The 13383-nt window shown below is 42.8% G+C and overlaps 2 protein-coding genes across 2 annotated transcripts; one reads left to right on the top strand and one right to left on the bottom strand.

Annotated features, from left to right (window-relative positions):
* Nucleotides 1-145: 145 nt before the first annotated feature.
* Nucleotides 146-4903, bottom strand: ttc29 (tetratricopeptide repeat domain 29). Its single transcript, XM_026322987.1, has 12 exons — nucleotides 4762-4903; nucleotides 4506-4640; nucleotides 3688-3762; nucleotides 3404-3463; nucleotides 3030-3193; nucleotides 2730-2906; nucleotides 2327-2539; nucleotides 1918-2003; nucleotides 1644-1735; nucleotides 1197-1320; nucleotides 983-1072; nucleotides 146-885 (listed from the first exon to the last, which is right to left on the bottom strand). Exons 2-12 carry the CDS (start codon nucleotides 4586-4588, stop codon nucleotides 718-720), a joined length of 1332 nt encoding a protein of 443 aa, XP_026178772.1. The 5' UTR covers nucleotides 4589-4640; nucleotides 4762-4903; the 3' UTR covers nucleotides 146-717.
* A 1508-nt stretch (nucleotides 4904-6411) lies between these two features.
* On the top strand, nucleotides 6412-13375 carry LOC113125361 (endothelin receptor type B-like). Its single transcript, XM_026298748.2, has 8 exons — nucleotides 6412-6437; nucleotides 8644-9310; nucleotides 10027-10154; nucleotides 10294-10492; nucleotides 11277-11429; nucleotides 11511-11644; nucleotides 11751-11859; nucleotides 12661-13375. The coding sequence occupies exons 1-8, from the start codon at nucleotides 6412-6414 to the stop codon at nucleotides 12757-12759; spliced, it is 1515 nt and encodes a 504-aa protein (XP_026154533.1). The 3' UTR covers nucleotides 12760-13375.
* Nucleotides 13376-13383: the final 8 nt, after the last annotated feature.

Below are 13383 nucleotides of genomic sequence, written 5' to 3'. Positions count from 1 at the left end.
ACAAATAAACCGAATTACTGACGTAAATAATAAATGATCGTTCGTAAATGAGCAGTGGCTTTATTTTAATTCTGAAAAAAAAAAAACAGACTGACAGTATTGTTTTCTGTTTGTCCAAATGCTTTTAATGATGCTGAGCTGTAACTAGATGATTATGTTTGTTCATTAGGAAACGATCATACAAACAGGAACAGAGATCTGGTGGACAGAGCATGCTCAGAAAGATGATTAGGAAATATGTCATTTCCCCCCAGTACTTTATGTTTGTTTCTTCAGCTGTAAGTGTTGTGCTGCACTCATGTGAGGGAGAATCGGGCTGCTGTGTTGTATTCACAAGATGTTCTGGTGGCTTAGAGATGCAAACCTCCGAACACATAATCACAGTGTCCCCGGTGTGTTGCATACATACACTCCTCGTCTCTCTCTCCCCCCACATTTCTTGACTTCTCCCAACCAGTGCGTGCAGTTTTCACTCTCTTAGTTTAGCCTGTTAGCATTGATGTCTGCAGCTCAGACCAGATTAGCTCAGGTCACGGTTGTGTATGAGACTAGTTGGAGTAAATTAGCTAAAGCTTGTCTTAAAGGTGGGAAATACAGGTTGATGTGAACCATGGGTGTGCTAGAGGTGTGTGTTTTTTACACCAGAACATCCACATTAAGGCACAAATGAGAATGTATTGGTCTTAGTATTCACCAGTATCATTATGTGACCGTGAGTTAGTACCAGGCAGTAACAGTACGATCTGTAGAGTCTGTATTGAGCTCTTGACATCGTCTGGTCTCCTTCCAGGCCAGCAGTCGCTGCAGGGCGGTGGGGGTCGCTGCTGCCACATCAGCGCTGTATCCACCGATCAGGGCGTGAGCACGAGCACTGGCCACTAATGCCTGACACACAACATACAAGCTTAGCTTCAGCCAGGTGCTGGGATGGCCACGAAATGGACCTCGACCGGTAGAGATATGATATTTAAAAATACTGTACCTGTGCTTTCTGTAGCAGAGCAACGTCGCCCACGTGACAGGCAACTTCATACCCCTGCAGGAAACTCTCACTGGCTCTTTTATACTGACCCTACACACAGAATGAGAATCATCATACATGTTCAATAAACAACTGTGAGTGTTATAAAGACGTAGTTATTTTCTCTTATCAGCCATGGCATATGTGTGTGTGTGTGTGTGTGTGTGTGTGATACCATGGTGAAGAAGATATTGCCCAGACACAAACAGGCGTCCACCAGGTTGTACTGGAGTCCATTGCTACGAGAGATGTCTGTTAACTCCTCCAGTAAACGGACTGTCCCATCGATGTTTCCTTCACTGAAACACACACACACACGTTTGCTTGTGCTTTGCTATGCTTGTGAGGACCTAGTGATAAGCATTCCTTAGCCCCTAAGTGTATTCATCACAGCTAAATCCCAAAACCTAATCACAAACCCAACCTAGACCTAATTCCAAGTACTCTGAAGTACAGGTAGAAGGATTTAGCTCTTCCAGAGAAAAGAATAAAAGCCCCCAGCTGACTGAAACTGGCACTGACGGATTCATACATGTTGAAATGTTTGTGGAGCCAGATGTGAATAATGACAAACACAAAGATCACAGAAATATCAGACAAAAGCTTCAGTGTGTGTGTTTACCTCTCCAGAGACTTTGCCATAGCCTTGTAGGCTTTTCCCAGTCCGTCTGCATCCTGACGTGTGCCACAGATCTGCATGGAAGTGCTGAAGAACTGGACACACAGACACACAGGTACTTTGTTATAAATCAAAATCCATATTTATGAGTTTTTACATCTGGCTCAGAGCCCCAGGCTGAGAGAGAGGGGGGACACACTGTTTGTTTTGATCTGTTCAAAAACTCATAAAGGAATAACATCACCACACACACATACACACACACACACTGAGCAACCTTTTTAGCTGCATCATGGTCTCCTGAGGCCTGATAGGCCAGTCCCAGCTGATAGTTGGCCTCCCCTTCGATCTGCTTGTCTTCAGCTGAAACACACACAAGTAGCTTCACAGGCTGGAGTAAACACAACACAATACAATTCAACAGCATCACAAACTGCTTCACCCAAAACGATCGCACAGTTGATTCAGCACATTATCACCTTCATGAAGGAGGACGGGGAAAAGCAACACAAAGCAGAGGCTGTTTCACAGAGTTCATGAAAGGTTGACACTTCAGAGTCACATGGTGTCAGCATGTTGCTATGCATTTAAGAGTCTCTTCTAACACACACCACCTACTATCTTTCAGCATCTTGTGTGGATTTAGTATACGCTCATACACAAACACACAGATTATTTCCACCTACACTCAGCAGCCATGCTGTAGCCCTTATGCAGCAGCTCCAGGGCCTCGTTGTAGTCCCCAGCAGCCAGTGGAGCATCAGATAGCCGGCTGTAGATCCTCCACAGTGTGTGACGGACCCGAACCCTCAGGGACCAACCGTCCGAGTCCTGCCAGGCGCCATCATCTACCTGATTGAAGCATAGCTCCGCCTTCTGCCTCGCCTGCTCCAGATCTCCTGCAGGTTCGAGGAGACAGAGATCTGTCTGATGTAGCTTCACTCGACATTGTTTCACCTTTAATAATCTTGTTTTATTGTCATTTTGCTGTAGCTATTGAGATGAGAGGGTTGTGAAATAGGTCGTGATGAAAAACATTTAGCATTTTTTACTTTATTTGTCATGCAACATGTATGCCCGTATGTGTACCTTGCTGCAGGTACAGGTCAGCCAAGCAGGCCCGGGCCTCCACAGCAGGTCTACAGCAGCCTCCTTCCTCTCTGTCTGCACAGCTGTGGTAGAAGTGAAAACTGAGCCACAGATCTTCTGGAGCTGAGAAGTACTGACCCAAAATCAGACGCTGCTCACACACCACTGACCAAGAACCTGCATACAAAGAGGAAACCGTGTGAGGGAAACCCTGTGAATCCTGTTCTATCTTGTATGGTGTATAACAGAACTCCCCCTTCAGAAATCCCTAGATTTACAGGTAGACATCTTAGGTCATACCAATCCTTTCAGCCTGCTCGGCCTGGCTCAGGTGCAGCCTCATGGTCTCCAGTTTGCCCTGTTGCTCCTCCAGTGGAGTCTGGAGCCTGAGAGCTGAACCTGGTTCAGCTGCTGCTCTGCGATCCTGGTCAGAGTGCAGCAGAAAGAAAAGCTCTGAGAATGACCTAAAAGACGGAGATACAGACACATAGAAACACAGAGACAGAGGCAGCTGTGTGTTTCAGTGTTTTAAAGGAACAAAACTAAGAATCTTTTCTCTGTGTTCATGTAAATGTACACAGAGAAAAACTCCATGTTCACATGACAGCAGCAAAAACAGCCAGTGTTTAGATGTAATGCAGTTAAAGTGCAGGGAGCAGAGTCAACAGACAGACCTGTGGTAGCCTTCTTGAAGCATCTCCACACAGATGTTCTGCTTCAGGCTGTTCCTCAACCTGGAGACAGAGTCAAACTGAAAAACATACTAAATACAGAACAGTGACCATTTAACAACTGTCATCATTTTGAGCATAGTCCACCTTTATTACAATACATTGACTGGATTTGATTGTTAGATTTTCAGGTTAAAAAAGTTAACTGAACTATGAGAAATCTAAAAAAAAAAAAAGATCATTTAAAACTTCCAAATCCACCTGGTTACCATGGAGACTGAACTCACAGTGCAATTTCCTTTCTGGAGAAGGTCTGAGCTGATTTATCTGGTATAGATCCAGTTTGGAGAGAGTCCTTCAGCCTGCAGACCACACACACACACACACACACACAAACACACACACACACACACACGCCCACACACACAGACACGGTACTAGTAGTAATAGTATAAGTACTGTCCTTGACAGCTTTTAAGTAATGTTTTTACTGTGTGAGACTCCTGACTGCAGATACTGCTTAGTTAAACAAACAATGAGCCTATAAAGCCCAGTCCCCAGTCTACAGCCTGGACGCAAAAACCACAGTCTGTGCCCAATGTTACTAAGGGCTCTGAGTACTGCAGTAGTACTGTACCTGCTACTGAAGGCTCTGAGTACTGCAGCAGTACTGTACCTGTTACTGAAGGCTCTGAGTACTGGAGTAGTACTGTATCTGTTACTGAAGGCTCTGAGTACTGGAGTAGTACTGTACCTGTTACTGAAGGCTCTGAGTACTTGAGTAGTACTGTATCTGTTATGAAAGGCTCTGAGTACTGCAGCAGTACTGTACCTGTTACTGAAGAATCTAAGTGCTGCAGCAGTACTATATTTGTTACTAAAGGCTCTGAGTACTTGAGTAGTATTGTATCTGTTACTAAAAGCTCTGAGTACTGCATTAGTACCGTATCTGTTAGTAAAGGCTCTGAGTACTGCAGTAGTATTGTATCTGTTACTAAAAGCTCTGAGTACTGCAGTAGTACCGTATCTGTTACTAAAGGCTCTGAGTACTGCAGCAGTACTGTATCTGTTACTAAAGGCTCTGAGTACTGCAGTAGTACTGTACCTGTGCAGAGTACTCTTCCTCCTTCCTTTATTGTTGTTGTTTATCTCTGGTAGAAAAAATGCTGTGCGCCTCTGTGCTGCCATCCTCACCTGTCTGCTGTCACAGATTTCTACTTCCTGTTTACAAACAAACCACCTGCAGACAAATATTTTTCATAAGAAAAGGCCACAGTACGTGAAGATTTCTTTTGTCGTTTGTTTAACGACGGAATCAAACAAAAACAACAGTATATGACAAATATTATCAAAAGATTTACCGCAGCTCAGACTTGTTTTTCCGCCGTTGCCTCCAGCCGAGTTACGCTGTCACCATGGTGACGCAGGACGGGCCGCATTCCGACAGGCTCTGCTGCGCACACAGCCCCGCGACCTGGTTCCGTTTAGAAACTGGTCCTCAATGGGAGAAACTTAAAAACCAGTATCAGTAAAAGCTCTACCTTAAAAAAATCCAGATTATTATAAGGAAAGTGCATTTAAAGTATAATGATAATATTATTATTAATAATAATAATAATATCGCATGAGATATATAATTTGTTTCAGCTGGGATGGAAACTTCATGACTGTTCATTTCTTCTCTTCAAAGAGTCGCAGAGCTTCTAATAAAGTTTCATGTTGAGGGTGGAAATCAGCGGCAGCTGAGACACAGACGCTCTTCCTCTCTGTCTGGGTTTGATTTGCTGTGAAATGAGACTCTTTGGATTTGGCCTGTTTGTTCTTCTTGTTCTAATTAACTGTAACTCTAATTTCTTCATTAACCAACATTACTTCTAAAGAAAAATGAGAATTAAAAGATGTTTTTATCGCAACACTTCCCACAGTGGAAACTAATAACAAAACCTGATGTACACATGGCTGGTGGTCTGTATAAATGTGCTTCTACTTCAAAATAAAAGCCTTTAACAAATGAAATCAGAGAATAGTCAAATAAAACAAGACTTAATACAGTTTGGCCACATAAAAGTGAAGAAGCAATGCAGAGTCTTAAACATGAAAACATTTGCAAATGTTACTGCAGTAAAGGTCCAAAAGTACCATCATCCAGTAGTACTTGAAGTATCCAAAGTAAAAGTACTCATTGTGCAGAATGGCCCATTTCACATGAATGGATCTGATATTATTGGATTCTAATTATTGATGATTATTGTGTTGATCACTTTAATGTTGCAGCTGGTAAAGGTGGAGCTGATGTTAACTACCTTATATACTTCTAATTTGAAGTACTTTAGATACTGCTGCCCAGCTGACATTAACTACCTTATGTACTTCAAATTTGAAGTACTTTACCCAGTAATCTAGACAATAGACAATAATAATGTTTGAGCTACTCTAAGAGGCTTGGTGATGAACCGTATCAGCAAATGTCCTCACAGTTATAGAGAGATCCCATTATGTGGCTGCATGGTTGAAGTCACGTAGAGCCTTCGTCTCTATCTCTCTGCAATAAACACACACATCAAGGACACACACACACACACACACACACAGATGGCCACATGTCGCCACAGCACTCAGTGACTCAGATAACACAGACTTCTTTGTAAAACAAATTTAGCTCGGACACTGGGTGAATCTCAGTTTCTGTGGTCAAAGATTAGAAGGACTTGAGCTGCACTGCAGTCAGAGGTTAGCTTTTCATCTGGAGAGATAGGAACATCTGAATGTTTTGTTTAGACTAACACATGTGTTACAGATGTCTAAACACAACATGCACTACAACTGTCCCGCTCAGCAATAACACAGACTGCGTGTCACTGCCAGATGTTCAAATCCCGGCAGAGAAGCCGACCATGGACAGTGGTGAGAAAGCTCCAGGATCAGTGAAGAAAACAAAACAAGTAAATAAACAAGTATCTTGGAGATGAACTCTCCATAGTTCAACAAGCAGTAGTTTCCAAAGTTCAAAAATGGTCCAGGAGGGAAAAACAAGCTTGTAGGTTTTCAATGTGAGGCAAAGAAAGACACTTCAGATGTTGTGTATATTCCTACAATAACAAGGGAAATGACCACGGGAAGCATTAAAACCTCACAGTTATGAAGTAAACCTTCAGCTTACTGGTTCACTCAGCGCCGTCAGAGCATCGACTGACACTACAGGATCAGCACTGACAGCACAGACAACACCAGACATCGGCAGGTGAACAACTTCCAGCAGATATTTCCCTCAGCAGTTGGTTCCAACCACAACACAGATAAAAGGAAAGTGGATTCTTAACATTAAGGCCAGTGATAACTGATGGATGTGTCAATAAGAAGCTATTGCCAACAAAGTCACACTAAAACCTTTGTTGAAGAGGCCACAAGAGAAGAGTCTGCAAACATTTAGCCACCTAGCCCTGATCAGCTGTGAGTGTAGTAAACTAAACTGTGTCTTACTGCTTTTTAATGAACCTGATATTTGTGAGCATTTTTATTCAGCTCCAACTGTTTCTGCAGCACCAAATCGACCTTTAGTCATCAGAGGTTAAAAGATGTTTCTGTCACTCGAATGAAAACATGTTGAAACCTGAATGTTTTCTGTGACACAGCCAGAAACCAAAGAAGACGAATCCTTGAAAAATAATCAAATCATTATGGAAAAACCTCTTTAGATATAAAAATGTCATGTTGAAGGCTGAAGGGCGAATAGACGTGTTTGACTGAAACAAATTCCTAGTTGAAATATCTTTGAATGAGATGAACTGAGAGCTGTGAACAAGCTGAGCGAGGAGTCTGGTATCACTGCGCTCAAACACTCCAATAAAGTCAAATTTGTTGTTCAAACAAAGTAATAAAGTTTACTGCCTCAATTTCCACAACGCTGTTTATTAACAGACTCTTAAGTGGAAAAACTGGGTTAACAGTGCAGTGTCTGTGTGTGGTCAACGTTCATGTTCTGCTGTTTACGAGTAACAGGGGAAAGGGCAGAAGAAGAAACGAGGGTAAGAAAGACGAGGAAGTGTGAGACTGATAATGGAAGATAAACTGGATATTGGAGGGAGGAGCGGGAACAGAGGAGAAGGAGGAGGAGTGAAAAGTGACAGAGAGAGAGAGAGAGAGAGACAGAGTAAAAAACTGAGCTCCATCAGTTCAGCTTTGTTAGTTTTGTCTCGACTACCCAGAGAAAACTCTTCTTCTCTTCTTTTAAAGGAGTAAACAGGTGAGATATAAACCTTTTGTCTTTTATCCAGACTCAACCTGAAGGTTTTATAGTATCATTTATCGTTTTTTAAAAAGACATCATCGGAATCAGCACATCCGAAAAGCTTTAATCTCATATTTTCAAACTACAGGACAATAAAGTTTCATAGGGACAAAAGTTAATGACTTCATTTTAATCCAGTTTTAAAGTTAATAATTTTTTAATATTTTGTGTTTCTTTTTTCTTCAATCCCCTACAGCTTATATTAGACATTATATTTTTATTACTGTAGATGCTGCAGGCTGTAGCTGTTAATGCTCCATAATCAAACAGGTCGTTTTTCTAAGATGAACAGTTTAAGGTTAAATCCACCAGCTACAGTCACTTTAGACTTTATTATAAGGACATTTCATGTTATTGTTTAAAGGTGCTATGATCAGTATATTAAATATGTGTGGAAACACTGCACAGCGTTTTAGGGTCTTTCAGCTCATTGTTTCAGCCAGTTGTCGTTGGCATCTGGCTAATCAACATGGGGCATTTAGCAGGTAAAGAGCCAGGCAGGGTCCAGAGTGCAGAAAAGACTTTGGGAAGTACTGACCCGACAGACTGAGCTCCACAAACTATTTCAGGTTAGGAAGAAAAATTTCACTAAATATGCAAAATCATCACTTGTAATAAACCACTTGTTTTGTTTTCTTTTTGTTCTCCAGAGTCTCTCTTCCAGACTCCAGAATCACCAAATTAATCTGGGAACCCAAAACAGCTTTTTCTTCATTCTGCTGGTCTGCACTCACATTTGACGACTCCTACAGTGTGTAGAACTCACTCCAACGCTGCAGTGGTGTTTCTGAAATCTTTCTACAATTATAGCAGCTTCTTGAACCGGTTCTGGAAAACATTCTGTAGTAAGAAGGTTCCAAACCAGGTTCCAGAACCAGTTCTGAAGCTGCAGGAAGTGTAAAAGTTCCAAAGGTTCAGGTTCCAACATCAGATCCAGACTTAGAATCAATTGAAGAATTGGGTTGGCTCCAGGCTCTGGGGTGGTTTTTGGTCTTGGATCAGTGGATTCAGCAAATAGCTCAAGATTGGGACCCAGACTGGTTTCCCAGGTTCTCTCCATCCCCAGGATGTCGACCATGCAGCTGCTGCTGGTTTTTGGGTGTTTGGTGTTTGCTGCTGTGGCTGGCTGCCATAGTAACTTCTCATCAGATCTGATGATGTCGGACCTGCCAGACTTTGATGCCACCAACCCACCTGTAGGACCTGGAGTGGACCATCACAGCCAAACCTCAGACGAGGAGACACATCTGGGACAAGAGACTGTGAATAAACCCATTTCCTCTGTGGAATCTGGACTAGAAAAGACTCTGAAGCTGAAACACAAGCACCAAAAAAAGCCTTCTTCTCACTCACCTTCCTCCAACTCCTCTCAGGTGGTCCAAATGTACCCGGTACTACCCCCTGCCTGCCTGCAGGCCACATCCATAAAAACAGCTTTTAAATACATCAACACTGTGCTGTCCTGTGTGATCTTTGCTGTGGGCATCATTGGAAATGCTACCCTGCTGAGGATTATCCACCAAAATAAAAGCATGAGAAATGGGCCCAACGCTCTCATAGCCAGCCTGGCCCTGGGAGACCTGATCTACATCGCCATTGACATTCCCATCAACGTCTACAAGGTGCAGTACTTTACTATGGTGTTTATCTTTATTAACTATGTATTTGTTTGTTCTTAGTTAGATTCTCAACCTGCCAGATGTTGTCACACCCTTCAGTGGCCCCTTATCGCCTCAGTAGGGACTACTAGTATGTTCCTAAGAGTACCTACTAGTAGGTGGAGCAGGCCCATACTGACCTGTAACTATGGTCTGTACAACAACTGATAATGTGGGACCACAACATCTAATTTCTTTTGTTATTTATATTTAATGAATTAAATTTTTTCAGCATTGAAAAGTGTTGATCATTGTCACTGGGTTGTAGAGTTTACAGAAGCAGAAATACACAACATGTATGTTTGGTATCTGCGTGTGTGTGTGTGTGTGGGGGGGGGGGGGGGGTGTTGCAGTCAAAAGGCTGAGTGTTAAACTGATAACAGCTTTAAAATATCCCATTGACTGAGATAACAAGAGGTCGAAGAAGTACTCAGGGCCAAAAACACACTGTGAAAATACTTCAGTACAAGTCCTGGATTTAATACTTTACAAAAGTATTATCAGCAAAATGTACTTAAAGTATCTCAAATAAAAGTGGCAAAATGATTCCTGTCAGTGTTTTACTAAAGGTAAAGGTAAAGGTAAAGGTAAAGGTAATGGACTAGACTGGTAAAGCTGCATAAAGTGCGAACACTTCAAATAAATGTACTTTCACTCACTGACGCTGATGTTTTCTGCAGCTCCTGGCAGGTCGGTGGCCATTTGCCGACAGCGACTTCGGCCTGTTCCTCTGTAAGCTGTTTCCCTTCCTGCAGAAAGCCTCGGTCGGCATCACCGTCCTCAACCTGTGTGTCCTGAGCGTGGACAGGTATCACACACACACATTTATAATTGGCACCCTCACAGACATAAAGTTGTTAGTTGATCTACAGCTGCAATAGAAGAGGCCTTACATCATGACAATACATGATACAGACAATCTTTGATTCCTAACACCTGGTACTCAGGTATCGTGCGGTGGTGTCCTGGTCACGCGTGCAGGGTACAGGTGTTCCCATGGTAACGGTGGTGGAGATCGTGGTGATCTGGGTGCTGTCTGTGGTGCTGGCTGTGCCGGAGGCCGTCGGCTTCGACGTGGTCACCTTCGACTACAAGAACGTCACCATGTCGACCTGCATGCTGCACCCCAAGACGCCTTTCATGACTGTGAGTGTGTGTGTTTACAGCCCAAGCTGTGCATGTTTGCATGTGAGCAGTGCACAAAATGTGTGTTTATGCTGGAAGATGTTTAGATGCAGCTACTGTAAACCTTCCCTACACTTGTAAAGTCCAGGTAGATCCAGACCTACAGCACACGGAAACTCTGCAGAGTATTAAATCCACTTTTTAATACTGGAATGACACATTTCAAACACATCTTTATAAACTTAATCTAACACGTGACTATGGAAGATGATTAAACTATCACTGTGTATACAGTCACATCCTCATCAGTTTATAATAGTCCTTTGCTGTCAGATGCACATTATGATCCAGCACCACAGTTCATGGTCTAAAACTGAATTCCACTGTCAACAAACTCTACAAGTTGGATGTAATCAGTTTATGATCTGACTAGAACCAGTTTGCAGGTGAAGGCTGGAGTGCAGTGGGAGGGTGATGAGTGGTCTCTGTGGGGAAGATTACCGACCGCTTTGGTCATTTCCATGATGTGTTTCAGGGCGAGGTCTCTTTAGCGCAGACATTATTTCCTGTTTATGGCTTCAAGTCGTGACTGGAATAAACAAACTCAGCTCAGGCTGAACTCAGTATTTCAACATGCAGCCAGTAAATACGCAACATAATATCCCAGTCTGAAAGTATTTCATTGGAATTTAAACATTACTAGTAGTACTAAAGCCAAAATAGACCATACTGTGGCCTAAAAACCTAGAGGACCGCTGCAAACAGGTTTTAGTTTTCTAAAGGTCTGTGTCTCTGTGTGTTCCAGTTCTACCGGGATGCGAAGGACTGGTGGTTATTTGGCTTCTACTTCTGCGTTCCTCTGGCCTGTTCGGCTGTTTTCTACGGCCTGATGACCTGCGAGATGCTCAGGCATGAAAAAGGAAGTCTGAGGATCTCACTGAGCGAACACCTTAAACAGGTACACACACAGACGTACGAGGACTGTAATTTCAAAGGTAACACACACACACAAGCTTCTCAGGCTAATTTCCCTCCACAGCGTCGAGAAGTAGCTAAAGCTGTCTTCTGCCTGGTGCTGATCTTCGCTCTGTGCTGGTTTCCTCTTCATCTGAGTCGCCTCCTGAAACGGACCATCTACAAATCACACGATGCAGAGCGCTGCGAGTTCTTAAAGTAGGTGTAGTACTTCTTGCAGTTTTGATGTTGTATTTTCTGCCTCTCTTCTAGTTTTTTTTGTGATTGTACTTATTATTCTCGTCGTCTTCTTCTGTGGTTGCAGTTTCTTGCTGGTGCTTGACTACGTTAGCTTAAACATGGCAACCATCAACTCCTGCATCAATCCCATAATCCTCTACTTCATCTCCAAGAAGTTCAAAAACTGCTTCAAGGTAAAAGCAAACACCTCCTCTGTGGTTTGAGTGTGTGTTCTGACGACGCTGAAACACCTGAGTGACCTCACAACGAGGTCACGGGGTCAGAGGGCGCGTGACACAGATCAGCTTCACGAGTGAGACACAGAGAGAGAGAGAGAGATCAGCTGAGCTGAGACGTCTAAACATAGAAAGGTCATGACCTCTGATAACAGACTTATGGGAAGTGAGCGGGGACGTGTTGGTTTAAAGGGGCACTCCACTGAATTTACACATGCAGGTCAGTTTTAACGCTGCTGCTCCGAAAACAGTCGTATGATGTCTCCTGTGAGTCCAGAGAGGACGGCACAGAGGTGTGGCAGCTGCTATCACACTGAATTATGGGAAGTGTAGGATCCTGTGGGTGTAGAGCTCGATATACTGGGGAATAATGTTCTGCTCCAAAATCCAAAATCTTGCAGAGCAGCTCTGACGTCTCAGAGTATGGCAGCATCCTCAGAACTAGTCTCAAATGGTGTTAATGAATAAAACTCCCAAAGTGGAAATACCGTGTGTGAGCCTCTTATTCGATGACGAGTTTCTCGTGGTCTAATTTTAATTGTCTATATTTGGCATTATGAGTCGTGGAACTACGGAGCTTCTCTTTTTCCAGACCCAGATGTTAAATTCAGGATGTCTCAGCCTGATTTTCACCCAGTCTTTCATTAATATGACACTTTTGAGTGTCCAAGCTTTACAGAAACATAGTGTTAAATCACTGGAGTACCCCTTTAATCAAACTCACCCTCTCTCTCTCTCTGTCTCTTTCTCCCCCTTCAGTCCTGCCTGTGTTGTTGGTGTTATTCTGGCTCTCTCTCTAACAGTATGATGCCGCTCCATCATGGGACGAGTCTGCAATACAAAAACACTGAACACTGAGAGACACAGTCTGGGTCATCACCTGCAACAAACCAGCAGCAGCTCAACGTCCAGACTGAACCACAGACACTCAGACAGTCGGTTTATTGTGTTTGAGCAAGTGGCAGAAACAGAAGACTGAGAGTCTGTGCAAACACAATATGGCAGAAAAACATGTATTTGTGATCAGTGTCAGCACAAAGGCATCTGGCTCTGTGATTGTTTCTGGCTTCAGTCTCAGTTCAAGGTGTTTCTCCAAACCAAACCAGAAAACTATTTTGTTTTTTCCAGCTGACGTTGTACACGTGGGCACTGAAACACTTCCAGTATTAAGATTTTCCTTCATTGGAAATAAAATGGATTCCCACAAATATTAAAAACCAATCAACAGAGACAGATATGTCCACATAATTTTGGCTATAAAGTCTAACTGAGTATTTATTTGTGTAAATGTGACACTGTGTCATTGTTCAGTTTGAAATAATGTATTAATTGTTTGTGTTATATTGCATTAATCAATATATTTTATCCTGCATGTCAAGACTTTGTTGCTGCTCCCTAAGTCTAAAAACACACTAGCATCCCCTAGTGGCTGAAACTTTAATTACAATATAAAACAGCACCAAATAAATAAATAGAGCCATA

This window comes from Mastacembelus armatus, chromosome 18 (assembly GCF_900324485.2).
Source record: "Mastacembelus armatus chromosome 18, fMasArm1.2, whole genome shotgun sequence".
Lineage (NCBI taxonomy): Eukaryota > Metazoa > Chordata > Actinopteri > Synbranchiformes > Mastacembelidae > Mastacembelus > Mastacembelus armatus.
This window is presented reverse-complemented; position numbering and strand designations above follow the sequence as displayed.